Source organism: Pezoporus flaviventris, unplaced genomic scaffold (genome assembly GCF_033815535.1).
Source record: "Pezoporus flaviventris isolate CSIRO_AGI_PZ_B2104156 unplaced genomic scaffold, CSIRO_AGI_Pfla_v1 ptg000045l, whole genome shotgun sequence".
NCBI lineage: Eukaryota > Metazoa > Chordata > Aves > Psittaciformes > Psittacidae > Pezoporus > Pezoporus flaviventris.
Genome location: NW_026892593.1, coordinates 21,621,066 through 21,638,059, shown reverse-complemented (window position 1 = coordinate 21,638,059; position 16,994 = coordinate 21,621,066). Strand labels below are relative to the sequence as shown.

Here is a 16,994-nt window from a genome sequence, read left to right as displayed (position 1 = left end):
TATAAACATAGTGCTACAAAGTGCTGGTATAAGCTTGATAAAAGTTACATTACTTAAAAAAAAAATACAGTTGTTAAAACAAGATGCAAAATGTATATTGGAGATGGTCCTTGAGGCTTTCTTAGCATAATACTATAGATACCATTTCATATAGATACAGCCTGCATCTGCTAGCAGAGTTAAGCTACCAAAATAAACGATTGCTTTAGTTTTAGTAACAAAGAACTCTCTCTGTTTCTGCTTGTGTAAGCTTTTGACATTTTGCAGTACTATTCTATTTGCAGTACTATTTCTATTTTGCAACAGAAATGGTCAGAAATGAATGCTGCAAAAATAAAATTGATTGAGCCCATTCTAAGCTAACAGTTAATAACTGATGGACTGTACAGTGCCATCTTGTCTAAATAAAATTCCAACCAGGGTTGGGCTCATCTCGATCAAGTCCCCTTGCGAAAGGTAGTATCACACACTCCTGCCCCTGGAAAAGAGCTGTAAAGTGAAACTTTTCCTGTTGGAACATCATCTTTAATTCCCTAGATCAAAACCGAGAAAAAAATGGAGCTAAAATTTTCCTCATTTATTCACTCTACTCTCCAAACCATGGGAAGCTACATGAAACAGCACACAGCAGGAAACAATTTCCTGTCATGCCTTCTCTCCCCCTTCCCAGCCGCCTGCTTCTGCCACTTGCCTCATGCTAACGCTTAGCCCAGAACAAACCCTGACTGTAGATAGCTGTTTACTGTCTTAATGAATTAAGCTGGCTCAGAGAAGCTTTAACAAATGCCAAAACCAGCAGAATAGCACAGTGGAGAGAAGGGGCAAGAGGACAGGAGTGGTTAATTACACTGAAATATTAGCAACCAGTGAGCTGCTAATTAAAGCTATTTATTGCTAGTTATGTGACCACACTGTTAGTCATCATGCTGTTAAACTAAAAGTGTCCAGTAAGTGCTCACTGGAGCTGTGCTTTCTAATTGTTTATTAGTGGACAAAAAAAATCAGATTAAAATGAGAAGTCAGATGGCATACCACTACCGTAGAAGACATTTTGGGGTTGTCCCCAAAATAAAGCATTGTGAATACAGTCAAAGTTACAAAGTTAGGAGAAATCCAAACTCAAAATGCATTATTAAGGTGTCTAAGGAACAGTTTTTCTGTCCTCTACTAATGCTACTGCAATAAATAAATGATTAAGACATTTCAGAGGACATGATTCAAAAGGGAGGAACAAGATAGATGCATGGTATAATTTATTCTTTTTTATTTCACAGCAGCCACAAAATTTCAAGTCAATGTTACATCCACTTTAGATGGATTAGATTAGATTTAGTCTTTGATAATTACTCTGGATATTAGATAATCTGCCTTTAAAAAAAATACATAAAATGAACAATCAAAATGTTCCAACATCTGTAGACAGAACAAAAGATAAAAAACCCACTGCGTATGCTAAGCAAAGGACCCTGTAAGAAAGTCAGCAGAAACCAGTACAAGAGAGAGAAGTCAGAGAAGGAAGAGAAGTGGCAATTCAGGAGAAAGCTACGAAGCAGGATGAGAAAAGTAATGTCTCATCTCTAGAAACCAATGTTATTATCGGAATTCTGAATAATTTTGAATCTTGGGGGCTCATTAGAATCATAGAAACATAGACTAGTTAGGGTTGGAAAGGACCTTAAGATCATCTAATTCCAACCCCCCTGCCATGGGCAGGGATACCTCACACTAAACCATGTCACCCAAGGCTCCGTCCAACCTGGCCTTGAACACTGCCAGGGATAGAGCATTCACAACCTCCCTGGGCAATGCATTCCAGTGCCTCACCACCCTAACAGGAAAGAATTTCCTCCTTATATCCAATCTAAACTTCCCCTGTTTAAGTTTGAACCCGTTACCCCTTGTCCTATCACTACAGTCTTTAATGAAGTGTCCCTCCCCAGCATCCCTATAGGCCCTCTTTAGATACTGAAAGGCTGCTATGAGGTCTCCATGCAGCCTTCTCTTCTCCAAGCTGAACAGCCCCAACTTTCCAATATAGCTAAGCAACATCTTAGCATGCAATTAATCTATTTTAAAATTCTGTAACTATTTCTTATATCACTTGCTAGCATTTGCAGAAAAGTTGGAATGTGAGCAGATGCTTGTGTAACCGTAGGCAAGAAGAGACAAAATTTTCATCATTCTTCTTTTATTCTACTGGACATTTAACCATGTGTATATATCTGCCTTATTTACTAAGCTAATACACCTGTAAAATTGCACGTATGTTTAAAAATGATACCAATATTAAAAAGAGTTAGAAATCATTCTCTGAATTTCCCACATGTGCAACTTTAAAAGGAAAGGTTATCAAATTCTGAAGCTCAGAATTCTAGAATTTTATTTTGGTCTGTTCACTAATGAACAGCTTTCTTTACAATGCTCTCTTGAAATGAAGAACAAAACCTTTAAAGGGTTGAGGAATATTAGCCATTGCAATACAAGTAATACTGAGCAACCTCTGTGTCAGAAAATAACTGAAAGATCACAACAGGACTGACTTTTAACCAGTGTTAAACACCCAGTTCACACTTGTGCCCTTCCAAATTACCCTTCCAGTAATTAAATATGAAACAAAATTTTAGAACTTTCAATCTCCACTAAAATACTTTCAAGATTGTTCAGTCAGGTGGAGTTTGGGAGAAATATAACTACTACATTTGTAATAAGTATTTAGTTGGCATTGAACAGTGTCAAACAGGAAACAGCAATCTTACTTCACTGTTACTTGGCCATGCCCTGGCACCACTGGACAAGAGAAGAAATGTTTTGGCCCCATAAGTGCTTCAGGTGCTCCTAGACGTGATAAGCAAGAGTTCAGCTGGTGCCAAACAGCAAGAATCCAGTCTATGATCTTGCACACAGGATCACATGGAGGAGGTACTTTGCCTCTGAACTGCAGGGAGAAAAGATGTTTGACATAAGGCCTCTGCTGCAAACACTTTTCCTTGAAACTCCAGGAAGGCTTATTTGTTTTTCCTTTTCCTCCTATATTGCCATTAGATAAATCAGGAACAGTCAAAAGCTGGCCAGACCTTTTTATAGAGTATACTGAAGTTTTGTTGTATTAAAACTTATTTCCCCAACTAGACTTTAAAAGATACCTCCTTATGCATAAACGGACATGCCTCTACTTTTTGTGGGAAACTGAGGCACAAATTTGTCAGCAGTGCTTTTTCTATGGTGTTTAAGATTAGGATTACAAGAGATACCTACCATATCCTCTGCAATGTATGTGATATATAATTAAGGCGTATAAAAGAACATACAACCACACTGAACAGGAAGGTCTGATCCAGGCATGACCTCAGTGGATTTCCATATTGATTTTAGATTTAGCAGCAATGAAGGAAGATGCCTTCCTCTAAGACTCACATTTTTCAGTATGCCTTGTTAAATGCAAATTATTTTGTGCCAGAAAAATCTTCTATTTCATCTGACTCCAAATTACAGTCTTCATCATCCTAATCCTAGGATTATCCTCTGGAACAGTTTGAATTAAAGAAAGCATTAAAAGATTCACTAGAGATAGTATTTGCTAGCACTAAAGCCAGAGCTTCTTGACAAGAGTCTACACATAAACAAGGTAAAGTTCATATGGAAAAAAACATTTAAATTGTTCCAACATATCCTAATAATTCAAAATAAGGGCAAAAGAGCTTTTCAGCTGAAAACAATATTAAGGCACAAACAAGGTATCAGAATACAGAGCAAGGATCTTTGAAGTAGTCTTCTTGTGTTAAAACAATAAATAAGCTTTTACTTTCTTTTAGATTTTTATAAGAGATTAATCTTCCTTTTATTTTCAACTTTGGAACCCATTATTTCAAGCCCCACACCAACCCACATTTGAATTTGCATTTAGGCCATGTTTGTATTTAGAAAAAAAATAAATCTACTGGCACACTGGGCATTTTTATTCCTTATTTAATTGGGGAAGACAGAGGAAGAAGCATGCTTTTGTTTGTTTTTTTGTGGGTGTTTTTTTTTCTCCAAATGGCTACCATCTGCATATATGCTTTAGCAGTAATACATTAAAGGAGATTACCACCCAAATTTGTTCAACTTCAGTCAGAGGTAGCAACCTATTACGTTGTTAAACTCTAACCTGTGAGACTAAGGAGTGCTTTTAAGCCTAAATAAAACAGCCTGAAAATGACATCTGTTACCTGGTGCTGCAAGTCCTGGTAGGCAAAGCAGTTTGGCAGAATAAATTTGACCCAGCCTTTGTCTGTGAACAAGTCAGAATACCACTGCTTCTAGGATTGTCTGCATTGCCGTATTTCTTGGCTTTGTGGTCAGCTGAAGACAGTCCTTCTCTTTGATCTTGAATGATCTATGATCAAAGTTTTTCTGTCCTTTTATAAAGGGGCTTAGATCATGATATTCTCAAGTGTTGGCTTGAGGATACGATCTCTTTCCTTACAAGGATGGAGGAGAAATCTGCTACGTGCTATTATTGCACTGTTCTATGGCTTATACCTCATTCCAGCACTATAGTGTATCTGCAAGATACCAGCTTCTACCACTTGTCTATAGACAACTGCGACCCTCCCCATCCTTTCCAAGGATTTTGGAAACTATTCATACACTCAACCAGACAACCATTCATAGCAGTTCCAGCTTACTATGTCTGTAGGGATCCAAAGATTTAAAGTGAACGTGGAAAGAAGGAAACATTCTGTCACACAGAAAAAAGTACTTATAATAACTATGCACCTGAAAAAAAGTAACCCAAGTAATCTATTAAGAGTTTCATTGATATATTTCACAATTCTTCTTTTTATATTCTGTATTCATGTTCTTGCTATTAAAGAGTACCTAGGTTTCTAAATTTCCTCATTGAAATGTTCAGTTACTGCACATTTCCTCTTCAGGATCTCTTTGAAACAGTAAGCTTTCATAGATGAGAACTGTGGCATAGGATACAGGAGATGACATTCCCAAGGATAAGCAAGACCCATGCAGCTGAACACTCAAAACCAACAGTAGGTCTGTTGTCTCAGACTGAGACTCTTTAATACTGATAGCTTTTTCTATTCCTAGATCAATCTCCCATTTTAAGCCTGTTCAAAACTCTGCTGCCAAAATTATTTTCCTTTGCAGCTGTTTCAATTAAATTCCCCCTCCCAGCATCTAACACTGCCTGACTGTCTGCAGTAGCTGATATCACACCGGAAAGGTTTTATTCCGACTAACTTTCAGAATTCCACAATTCTGCTTTTGCCCACATCTCTGCTTTCATTTCGCATCCTCCATTTATTTATTTATTCATGTTAAAAACAGACTTCCCATCTTTATTCTTGTTTGGACTTTTGTTCCAGCTTCAGCAGGCCTTTTAGCTCAAAACAACTTCCCTACTGATATATTCTTAATGCCTCTTTCCTCTTTAATTTGAAAATCATAAAACCTCTTCTTTCTGTTTAAAATTTAGACAATACACACAGTACATAAACTATCTTATTTTACATATATAAAATAAATTTCTCAAGAAAGGAATTTAATGTTTGCTGAGCAGATTCTTGTTATCTGAACAGATTCTTACTATCATGCTCACACAGGAGATAAAAGAATTACTGAAGGATGTTTTCATACAGTGGATAAACAAGTATCCACTGTGCCATTATTTGCAGCCAACTTGAGTGTTTATGCTAATCAGCCATGGCCACACACTTTAAATGAGGCCAAGCACAACATTTACAGATACACAGAATCTATCTTCCCAGAAATGAGTATTTTTTTCTGAAACAACTTGGTTATCTGCTCAGCTTTTGACATTACCACTGTACATACTTCACAGACCTGGTGATGAACAAAATTGCTAAAACAGATTCAAGTTCTTACCTTGTTTATAACTTTTCTTCTTAAAAACCTTTGAAGCAAACCACGCATTGGTTCCCCATCCCACCTAAGTTGAACCCAACGGAAATGCTGCTGAACCAGCAGGTCAGAGCCATGAAGATGACACTTTGCGATTGTCCCCAGTAAAAAGCAGTTCTTATGAAAGTAAAAGGCACCAGAAACTCCATTTGCTAAAAAAGAACCATAAACCATTTTACTGAAATACTCAAAGCTTTAATACGATTCCATAGAAAAGCAAGAAGCAGTGACACAGTTAGAAAGAGAATAGCCACCATAAATTAGCCTTAAAACTTGCTATATTTGGTTAAGAACAGCTATTTACTATAAAATTAAAACCTGAATAAATTATATTTTTCTGTTTTTCCCTTGTTTTCCATGTATTATAATACAGCTGTACTGTAGTAAAAACATTTCTCCATCTGAAATTCTTTAAATACCTCTTTGAATAGTGCAAGGATTTTCCGAACTCCGATTCTCAAGAGGTGCCAGAAAATCTCCTAGCAATTCAGACAAAGAAGCTCTCTCCAAATTTTCTAAAATCACAATGGTTGTCTTGCTTACAGGAGGCTGTTTAACTGGGACCAGACAAGCTGAAATATAAAAATCCCATTAATGTCTACTTATGAAAATTGACTTTTATTTATATATACAGCTTTTACTGCTACTAATGCAACACAGGATTTTTATTTTATTTTTTGCCTTTTAACTTGTTCACAGATGCAAACAGACTGCATAAGATGTTCAAAACCGGAAGCATAAAAATTGAACAATGGAAAGAATATCATACTGTACATTAAGAAAAGAATTGAAAGCTAATATTAAAATATATTCCTGAAATGGCTTTCATGGGATCTTCATAGACAGGAAGTATTTCAGCACATTAAAAATAAATATAACACAAAAGATAGCAAAGACCTCTGAAAACATTTATTTAATTTGCTGTAAGACATCTTAAACTTTTAACATGTACTCTTTAAACTATATAGTGATGAAAGGGTTCAGAATATTCCACATTTGTAAGGAACTTAATCAAATAGTATCCTGGGATGCACTAGGAGGAGCCTGCTGGCTGAGGGAGGTAATCCTCCCCCTCTACTCAACCCTGCTGAGGCCACATCTAGAGTATTGTGTCCAGTTCGGCTCCTCAGTACAAGAAAGATAAGCAGCTACTGGAAAAGGTCCACAGAGGGCCACAAGGATGATCAGGGGTCTGGAGCATCTTTCATATGAGAGATTATGGCAGCTGGGCCTGTTTAGTCAAGAGAAGAGAAGACTGAGAGGGGATCTTATTAATGCATATAAATATCTGAAAGGCAGGTGCCAGGAGGATGGTGCCAGACTCTTTTCAGTGGTGCCCAGTGACAGGACAAGGAGCAGTGGCCATAAACTAAAACACAAGAAGTTTCACCTCAACTTGAAGAGCCTCTTTACATGGGTAGAGCAATGAACAAGCTGTCCAGGGAGGCTGTGGAGCCTCTCTCTGGAGACACTCGAAACCTGCTCGGACGTGTTCCTGTGTAACCTGCTCTAGGTGGCCCTGCCTTGGCAGGGGGGTTGGACTGGATGATCTCCAGAGGTCCCTTCCAGCCCTAATGATTCTGTGATTCTATGAGATTGCTTCTTTTTTTGCTACTATCCTCTCTTCAAAAATTCTTGCAATATCTTTAAGAATCACCCAAGTAATCAGAGCTAGTTTGAGGCACAAATAGCAGTGCCTGAACTTAACAGGCATAAAAATTTTTTATATATTTATATGTGTGTATATATATATATGTATACATGCATATCTATACACATAATTTTTTCACATTTCAGGTATTTTCCTTTATTTTTCCTGATTTTAACATCTTCTTGCCTAAGAATACAGCCTTTGCAAGTCTTCCTGTAAAGCTAAATCCCAGATGAATGCTTCTGTAGTACAAGTATTAAACAAAACACTGGTTGTGAGTATATTGTGTCTTGCATTGTTTCAGAACTTTTTGAGGGTGGTACTAAAGATGGTCATTAAGTAAAATGATAAGTAATAAGGAAAAACTTAGAGAAACTCACTGTAGCTGGTGACTGCTATGTATTTGCTTATTATTGCTAATTATTACTGCAGATTCCTGAATGTTACTGCCCTGCTTTACTAAGAGGATATAGCTGGATGGCAGGATGGATGGAACCATTTAGAGAGAGGAGGGTGCTCTCCTAGGAGAGAAGTTGTGGCAGAAAAATGGGGCAAAAAGCAGGCAAAAAAATGAGAGACTCTACCAGTAGCACAATGCTGAAATGCAAGCACAGACTATTAAGAGAAGTGTGTGGTTGACACAAAGTAAAGCATCCAAAAGAAGCTTTCATAAGTGGCTAGTAAACAAACCAGACTAGGAATGCTTTTCTTGCCTGCAGGCCAGACACCAAAGCCTGTAACTGACTTCTGACTAAATATTCTCTTCTCCTCTCCCAGCAATGTGATGGCACTGAAAGTGACATGTGGAATAATCACTGACACAAGCTACGCTTCAAACTGTGACCAGGATTTCCTGGGAAAAAAAAATGACCTAGACTGAGGTTACACTGGGAAGTATGCTAACAAACAGAACATAGCACCGCACATGGCTGTACAAGCCCATGGAGTGGCTCTGCTTTTGTTCAAGAGCACAGATTTTGTCGAGGTTGCAACCAAGAAAGCCAATGAAAGCTCCAGGATGAAAGCATACTTGAAAAATATGCCCCACACTGCAAATGCACAGCAGGTAGAAATCAGCATTCAGTCTCACTCACTGAATTGTATTTTTTCTATTAAAAAGTTGGCAATTCTAGTTTGTTTGAATAAAACATTTGCTTATGAGACTGGTAACCCTCTTGGTATTCCTGATCTGCCCATACTGAGAAGGAAAAATGTAGGGGCTGATTCTGACAAAGCTCTGGCTGTCTCAAAGTTTCATCACGGCAGCATATGAGAATGCATCCAGAGGCGCTGCACTGGTACAATCAAAACTGGTCTCATTTCAAATGCCTAAAGCCCACCTTCTTTCAATACAGACAGTGAAACATGTGAATTACAGATCCTGGAACAGCAGGCTATCCCAAGCAATAATGACATTTATCCCTTTTCTTTTTAATGTGAATGACCATATTGGATAAGTAAAGTTAAAATCATAGAGCTGTAGAAGAGGCCATAGTAATAAAAAGAAAATTCCCAGATTTTTGGGTGAAAATGTGGTCTTGCTACCAAGCTTAGATTCAAACTACATTGCTAATTTTTGTCAACAAAAATCCCCCAAACTAAACACTCATTAAAAAAAAAAAAAAAAAAGAAGAAAGCTGTAAAGGGATGAAAGCAACTACATATCTGAGAACTGTTTGCAAAGCAAAACTGTATTTGAGCCAAATTAATTTAAACAATACCAGAGAAAAGGAAGCATATTACACAACTGACCCATGTGCCCCCATTTTTCTGATTCTACATTTAATTTGCTCATTTTCAATGTCATTCATCTTCGGCTACATTGTCCTTTTTTTCCCCTCTTCCCAATCAGTCATCATGAATTTACACAGGTACAGCCTACTGACCACTCTGAGAATGCTTTATGGTGGAGCACCCAAGTAACAGGACTTTAATCTACATGTAGCTATTCACATCTATTAAGAGAAAACTCTTTATTTCAACAGAAATTCAACTTCATCCTATAGTAATGGTCAGAATACTCATAACACAGTAAAATTTGTTCAGGTGACAAAATTTGGCTCAGATCCACCCATAAATATCCAGTAAACAAGCATATATCAAAAGCAAGTGGTCTGACTTTTAAATAACTCCTTCACTCCTTCTTTTATTTCCAGAAAGGTAATAATTATAGCTTACCTTTTCATATCTTTTTCTTAAAAAATGTAACAGCTATAGTAAAAGGCAACAATAGACCTTTATTTCTGATTCAGTAGATCTGAACCACAGCACATAGCATTTAAAGGCTCACAAACAAAGGGAAAAAGAAATGAGCAAAAAATATTAAGAGCTATTCATTTTACTTAAATGTCATGAACTTTCGACAGAGCTCCCTATTGGACTGTCACACTTACTTCTACCTCAGTTTAGACTCTGATTATTCTGCATTATTATCCAAGCACCTGGAAAACTGTTAAGACATGCCACCATGCAAAAGATTTTAATGTTTTTCTTTACTTTGTACCATTAAAAACTTTCCTAAAATTACCAAAATCAGTCCTGCTGAAATAACCTTACCACTGCTGATGAACAGTTCTGCAAGCTGCTCCTTAGAGAAACCAGCATCCACTTCAACTTTAACGATTTCACATGTGGATCCTGCAGCCACTTGCTTTTGCTGTGTTGAAAATTTATAGATTTGGTGAAATGGTGCAAACTCTAATTTATGAACTAATTTAATGCATTTGCTTGTGTTAATACCTTCATGCAGGCTGCTATCTGATGTGCTATATAGTCTTGCAAACTTCCTTCTGGACCATGGAAAATGACATTACGATATTGTTCAACCTACAGACAGAAAATAAATTATTCTGGAAAGTTCAGGTTTGGTTTGTTTTTTTTTTTTTTTACCTACATAAGAAAATCAGAATCTAACAGACAAAATTCTTTGGTTTGCACTACTGGAGTTAATAATCCTTACTATATTAGTTCCAAAATAGGCGATATTTTCATACATCTTGGAAATATATTGATAAATTTAGATCCTTATTTGTAAAACTACAAGAAAAGGTAATTTTTCATTATAACAATCATTAAATCTTGAAACATTCGTGTAGGAAGGATGACTTTTGAAATCACTGAATTAAAATAGATAAACCAGAATGATGTTAAAATCAGAGTAGATTAATTTGCTGCTAAGTTAAGGACTTACACTATGGACTTTATTTCCAATTCAAATGGGATCATGTTATCAATACTGCAGATTAAAAATGATTTAATCTATCTTAACTGTAAAATTATCACTAAAAAGTCAGTAACAGCATAAAATCGTATCATTGTGCAATATTAGTGAATGCAGCAGCAATCTGTTGCACGTAACTGTTCTAACAACATGAAATACTAACCAAGGACACTGCAGAAATTATGCTGATTTAAAATTAATTCTGATTTGACTAGGAATGTTAAACAAATGAGCTATGAAAGTTAACTCATATTATCCAATCATCCTTACATTTTTAGGAATTAAATAAATTGTAAGAGTTACAGGAGATATATATAAGTTAGTAATAAAATTCAAGTCTCAAATAATTGTTTACACAAATCTGATTCTAATTTACTTTCCCCTCAAAAAGAGAAATAAAATAATTTTAGAAAGAAGTAAGATACCTCAGAGCTTTTAATACATTTTCTTAAGCAGTTCAATTAATTAGATGGTAGCTATTTGAAGAAGAAAGTTAACACCCTCACATGACTAAAGTTATTGGGGTAAGATTTAGGGGGATCTTTATTTTAAAATAAAAGCTTTCATCCCATTCATTTTTTAGAAGTCTTGACATTTTTTTCACAGAGTAGACAACTTTTTTAGTCAACAGTATTACAGAAGTGTTTTCATGTACAACTAGTGTGCAGAGAGAGGATAGCTTAGCACTTACCAGGCGGAGGTAATTCTGAAGTGTCTGAAGATGGATCATAGATGCATAAGTCACACTATTTAGGCAGCCTTCTTGAGGTCCTTTATAAAGAGACATACAAGTAACTTCTACAAATCTCTCATGTTTATAGGCACGTATGATGGATACATATGCTTTTCATGCAGTATGCTACAGTGATGTCCTAAAACTGCATGCTCTGCAAATTAAAATGATTTATCTAGCAACACAGATTCATGAGTATCCATGACATAAGTAAAATGGACACTACTACACAACTGAAAAAGGTCGTAGGGCATATACGTGTCAGCGTATTTTCTAAATGTTATAGACCTTTTCGAATCTACTTAAACAATTAATTGGACATCATATTTCTGAGGATCAAGCAAGAGGATCAAACAACACTGAAAAACAAACCCAGTAGTGAATGCTTCTCAAATTACATATTTCATATGGAGTGCCTTGACATTCAAACCTGAAAATTATTAATTGACAATTACCAAGTAAAAACACTGTGATATGCTCAGCTCTGTTGTTCTTCAAAAAGTCCCATGGTGGTTGGGAAAAAATCTGACCTGTTGACCATGAAATGTTTCCTGTTAAAAAGAAAAAAAGAGAGATATTCCTTGTATCTATATGTAGTGTCTTATGCTCAGGCATATTCACTTGCTTACAAAGAGTTCCATGCACTAAATCATACTATTATTTGATACAACTGAGGATAATATTTTCTGCCAACTGAGACCCAAGTCTAATAGTTAGCCTGTCTTTACATCTTTACATGCAAATTCAAGTAAAATAAGATTATTTGCCCAGTCTAATATGAACAAGGGTTTTTTTAGGGTGATAGGTAGAGGGGGGAAGAGGATTCAAGATGAAGCACATGAATTTTCAGAATCCTACACAGCTACTACTATTACTGCCACGTTTTGGCTAATTTCTTATTATTTTAAAGATTTGTCTGTTTTACCTTGATAAATGAAGTTAAATAAAGCACAAGCAGTTCTGTTCTACCTATGCTGAGGATTTACAGTCTGGATTTACTGTACATCCTGCATGTACTGTAAAGACGTAGTGTGGGCTTTGCTTTGAATTGCTTTGTTTCATGATCTCTCTTCTGGACTACTAAATTGAGTAAAGGACAAGGTAACATAGGGCCTCATTGTACCCAAGATGATACTAAAATGCTTAATGAATTGTATCAGACACTACTAAAAGTAAAGAATGATTTCATGCCAGCACTGTTCAAACTTTCATAACTAGTATTGGTATTTCTTAGTCTAAGCTTTAAAACATCCAGAAATCTAAAGATATTTTTATCTTATTTACAAGATCCCACAAATTCAAGAAAACCCCCAATTTTTTTCTTATTATACCAATATTGATACCTAGTTTGACAGATAATATACTGCTTGCACTGAGGCCAATGTTCGATTCTGCAGCACTACTGAATGACAGGTCATCTAGGCTCCTCCATCCATCAGAAGCAATTACTTGGAAATGGTTTGTCACTGCCTGACTCACTGCCTTTGAAAAATCATCCCATGATGTCTGTTTGCGGATATTTAAAGCACATATTGTGTTTTCTGCATCAAATTCTTCTGCACCACAATGGGCTGGTTCAATGCCACTGACTGAAATCCTTACAGGTACGTTAAGAGCATCTGTTGAAAAACAAAAAACCAAGAATGTAAAATTCAATTAGAAAAAAATCCTATTATTAAAGACCAATATCATCTAATATTGCAAATAAAAGCTACAAAATAACTCCTTCTACAGCAAAGCAAATGGTAAAGAGCAGCACACATCACCACCATAAAATCAGAGCAGTGATGACAAACAAATAGAGGTATCCATCTTTTTTTACACTACAAAAAAATCAGTATTATGCTTAAATAACAGGAAGCAAGACATAACTTAATCTTTTATTTCCCTTTTACAGACTAATTTCTTTACTATAAATAAAGACATATGGCAGATAGTCTTAATGATTCAGTTTATTGTAGTTGTGCACATTTTTATTATCAATGCAGAAAGGAAATTACTGGCACTGGTGCACAAGTGGAAAACAGCTGAGCCAAATGTCTTTAAATAAAGAGCTAAGACAGAAAATTCACTTGGAAGTATATATTTGATTTGCTATAAGGTAAATTGATAAAATATTAAAAAAGTACAAAATTTACATGAACATTCTAGAAAAAAAACGTTTTCTTAAATCTTGCTTTTTTGAAAAATGGAACACAACTCAACAGAAGCAACAGTCTGAATCATTTAGATGACTGAAAGTCAGAAAGGAAACTATCTTCTAACTTTAGTGCCAAAACAGTACCTTTCAGAGATCTTCCAATATTAAAAATAAGTGCATCACAAAAAGTTATCAGCTCATTATGAAATCTTGCAACATGAGCTTTGCTTTTGAGTTCAGAAGTCTTTTGCTGATAACAAACCAATGAAGCATTTCTGATGTCAGAAAAGCTCTGATTTAAACCCACTAGCCTACCATAGGGAAAAGATTACTCAAAGGCACCCTTCTGGATGTGGGACTGTGAGGAATGTATCAAAGGCTTGCCCTTCTAAGAGCTGGATCTCAGGGAAATGAGCAATGGCTATAGGAATTACATTGACTTCTTCACAAGGAAACGGGACCCTAGGACAGAGGAGCAGTGTATGCCTAAATTTCACTGTATGGGTCCTCTGTGGCACAGCTGGCAAACTTGGCCCACCCTGCCCCATCTTTCACATTTGTTGGAGCACATTCTCCTGTCCTACATGCGTATAATTCCTTACAATGGAAACCTTACTGGGTTGTGAGGAAGGTAGAGGATGGTACACACACAGTTACCAAAATTCAGTCTTGGCTTACTGAGGAGTATACACAAATAAAAGTGGTGTTTCCAAGCTTCCACAGATCAAATCTTCTTGGAGCAAAAAAGCTAATTATGGTGGCACTGATGTTAACTACAGGCTTAACGAATGAGAGAAGAGAAATTGAGTCCAAATACTTTTGGCTATATAGAGCAAACACAAAATGTGTGGATGGACTAAGTTCTAACTCAAGAAATAGAGAGGTCATCCTGCTCTGCCGAATTTTGAGAAAACTTATGGAGAAGGAAGACAGTAACAGGTTCCAACAGAAGAACAATCTCCTGAAAGAAGTTACTGATGTTGGAAAAAGGACATTGTCTGACGTTGTCCCCATGGCTTTTTTTTTGAAGACTAGAACAAAGAATCCCCTCAACAGTAAAGAAGTGACAAAGAAATTCTGCTTTAAGAAGAAATTCAGATGAAACTAGATGATTGTTTTAACCTGAGCAAATTTGACAGCTATCAGCAACTAAGTGTTTGGATTTTTTTCTGGAAGAATTTGAAGAAAAATAAGAAGGGGATAATAGCTTTGGAAAAAGTAGTTACTAATGTTAAATTCAGAAATTTTAGAGATTATGGATGCTTGCACATGTATAATATATAACATCTTTTCAAATGGTTTAAAAAAAAAGGAAATAAGTAATTTAGTCACCTCCAACAGAATTTTATCATATGAATTTTTTTATTTTATTTGGAGAATAGAAACTTGCCAGGTTAAGAAAACTTAGTTTTATGGTGCCAAAAAAGTGACAACCTACCCTTTTCAAATTTCTCTTTTTGTCCCACAAGCTCTTTACTAAAAACATTTTTATGTCATGCTGATAACATTTACTTACTTAAGTTTTCTAGGAGATGCTTGCAATCATCAGTAGCAACATCATGTAATGTTCGATTACACCTATCTTTTCTCTCAGCCTCTAGTCCACCATGGCTGCAAAGGATTTCTAGACAGTTCTGCAAAGGTAAGAAGTGTAATACTGACTTGTCCATTTGCTGCAATATAGAGTTCTACCAATACGCAGTTAGACTCCTAATTGAAATTCTTACACACGCTTTTCCAAAGATGGCCAGCAGCAGGGTTTCTGAGTGTCCAGATGATGTTCCTCACAGACTTGAAAGCCAGGAGTAAAAACATTTTAAGGCAGACAGACTTGAAAATCTCAAACCAAGATTTTGAAAAAGCAGACTGTACACAGCCAGGCTTCAACAGTCTCCAAACATCATGTGCTAAGTTGAATTGAGAAGTTCTTAACACCTGGCACTAGTTCAGATATTCACATGAAGAAATAAAAGCCCAAGTATGCATCATATTTTGAACATCTTGGCCTCAACATTCAAGCAAAATTAAAAGCAATTCTAAAGCTTAGTGCAGATTAATTAATGAATCTGTTCAGATGGCAATCAATAAAAACAGTTTTCACTTTGTGATTCACCAAACAGGAGTTTCCATTGTGCCTGACATCTGAGTGGGATGCAGCAAAAGAAAACCAATAATTTTAAAAACACTTTGCAAGCCTCTTCTTTGGCAAGTAAACTTTTTTATTAAAGTCAGAGTACAAACACTTTGTGCATGCCAACAACATGATGACCTCTTATAATTCAAGGACTCCAAAAAAAGTCATATGTTTCACAAAAGCAAAAAGTTATTACAAATCATTAGAAACAAGCTAGTAGCAGATAAATTTAAATTGGTACAATCATACTATTACATTAAGAAAATATTAATTATATAGATTGTTCCAAACTAGGTGGGGGAGGGAGAGGGGAAAAAGAGGGAAGGGGGAAAGCACAGGACATGACCCTTTCAGAACTGCATTCAGTTATTGATCAGTGCTCAGAAGACACTTATTTCTAATGATCATCCATTCAGCAACAACACAGGTGGCCTTCATGAAAGCTTTGTCATTCTCAGACATGCCTTTCAAGGACAGATATCCATATTAAAAAAAAACACCATCAGAAATTATACTAGTTAATACTTGCTGCAGGTTTGGCTACTGTTACCTATTTTGTCCTGTCCTAACAGAAAGATCTTTGTCAGTATATCTGATACTCTGACAGCTTTCACAAACATAACAGTCATTCAAGCTATGTTTCTATGTGAAGATTAAATTTTACCAGATTGCTGTTCCAGCACTTGTAAGAACCTTTTTTTTTAAAAAAAAAAAAAACAAACAACAAAAAAACCCACTTTAAAAAAACAAACAAACAAACAACAAAACAACAATTAGCTCACTAACTTTACCAAAAGAAAACTGATTAGGAGAAAAACAAAAAAGCCTATTTTTTTGCCAGGTTAGTAAGTTAATTCCGTCTCACAAATGGGTGCAATGAATGGCAAGGACAGCAGAAAGCAGAGAACTGAACTGTGAAGCTAAAAGTGGGATGTAGAGAAGAAAGAAGTAGGAGACAACAAAGAAATGAGGCTTATTTCCTTAGTAAAATGAGAAGTTCTGTTGGCTCTGTTGCCTATGAAATAACAGCTAATATGGCCTAGCATAATTCATCTGTAAAGAATGGCAACTACCAATCTCAAAAGGGTGTAAGTGCCAGCGCTGTTTATATGCAACTGTCATGTAGCGTCATGAATGACATGTAATGTAGATAAAGGATTAGAAAATGGAGTGGAAATGTTAACAGTACTTGAAGAT

At 36.0% G+C, this 16,994-nt stretch overlaps 1 protein-coding gene across 8 annotated transcripts in view; it reads right to left on the bottom strand.

Moving 5' to 3' along the window:
* Positions 1–16,994, bottom strand: part of CTTNBP2 (cortactin binding protein 2) — an 84,377-nt gene that overhangs the window by 11,263 nt on the left and 56,120 nt on the right. For 7 of the 8 annotated variants that reach the window (XR_009745933.1, XM_061467647.1, XM_061467648.1 and 4 more), the window contains exons 9-17: positions 15,180–15,297; positions 12,867–13,142; positions 11,979–12,074; positions 11,482–11,561; positions 10,310–10,396; positions 10,127–10,226; positions 6,339–6,491; positions 5,884–6,071; positions 2,757–2,935 (exon numbers count right to left, since the gene is read on the bottom strand). Coding sequence is in view for 6 of the 8 variants with exons in the window: in XM_061467647.1 (XP_061323631.1) it covers positions 2,757–2,935; positions 5,884–6,071; positions 6,339–6,491; positions 10,127–10,226; positions 10,310–10,396; positions 11,482–11,561; positions 11,979–12,074; positions 12,867–13,142; positions 15,180–15,297 (1,277 nt within the window). In the remaining 2 variants the exon portion in view is untranslated. The remainder of the gene's footprint in view (positions 1–2,756; positions 2,936–5,883; positions 6,072–6,338; positions 6,492–10,126; positions 10,227–10,309; positions 10,397–11,481; positions 11,562–11,978; positions 12,075–12,866; positions 13,143–15,179; positions 15,298–16,994) is intronic. The other variant, XR_009745934.1, reaches the window with a different exon arrangement.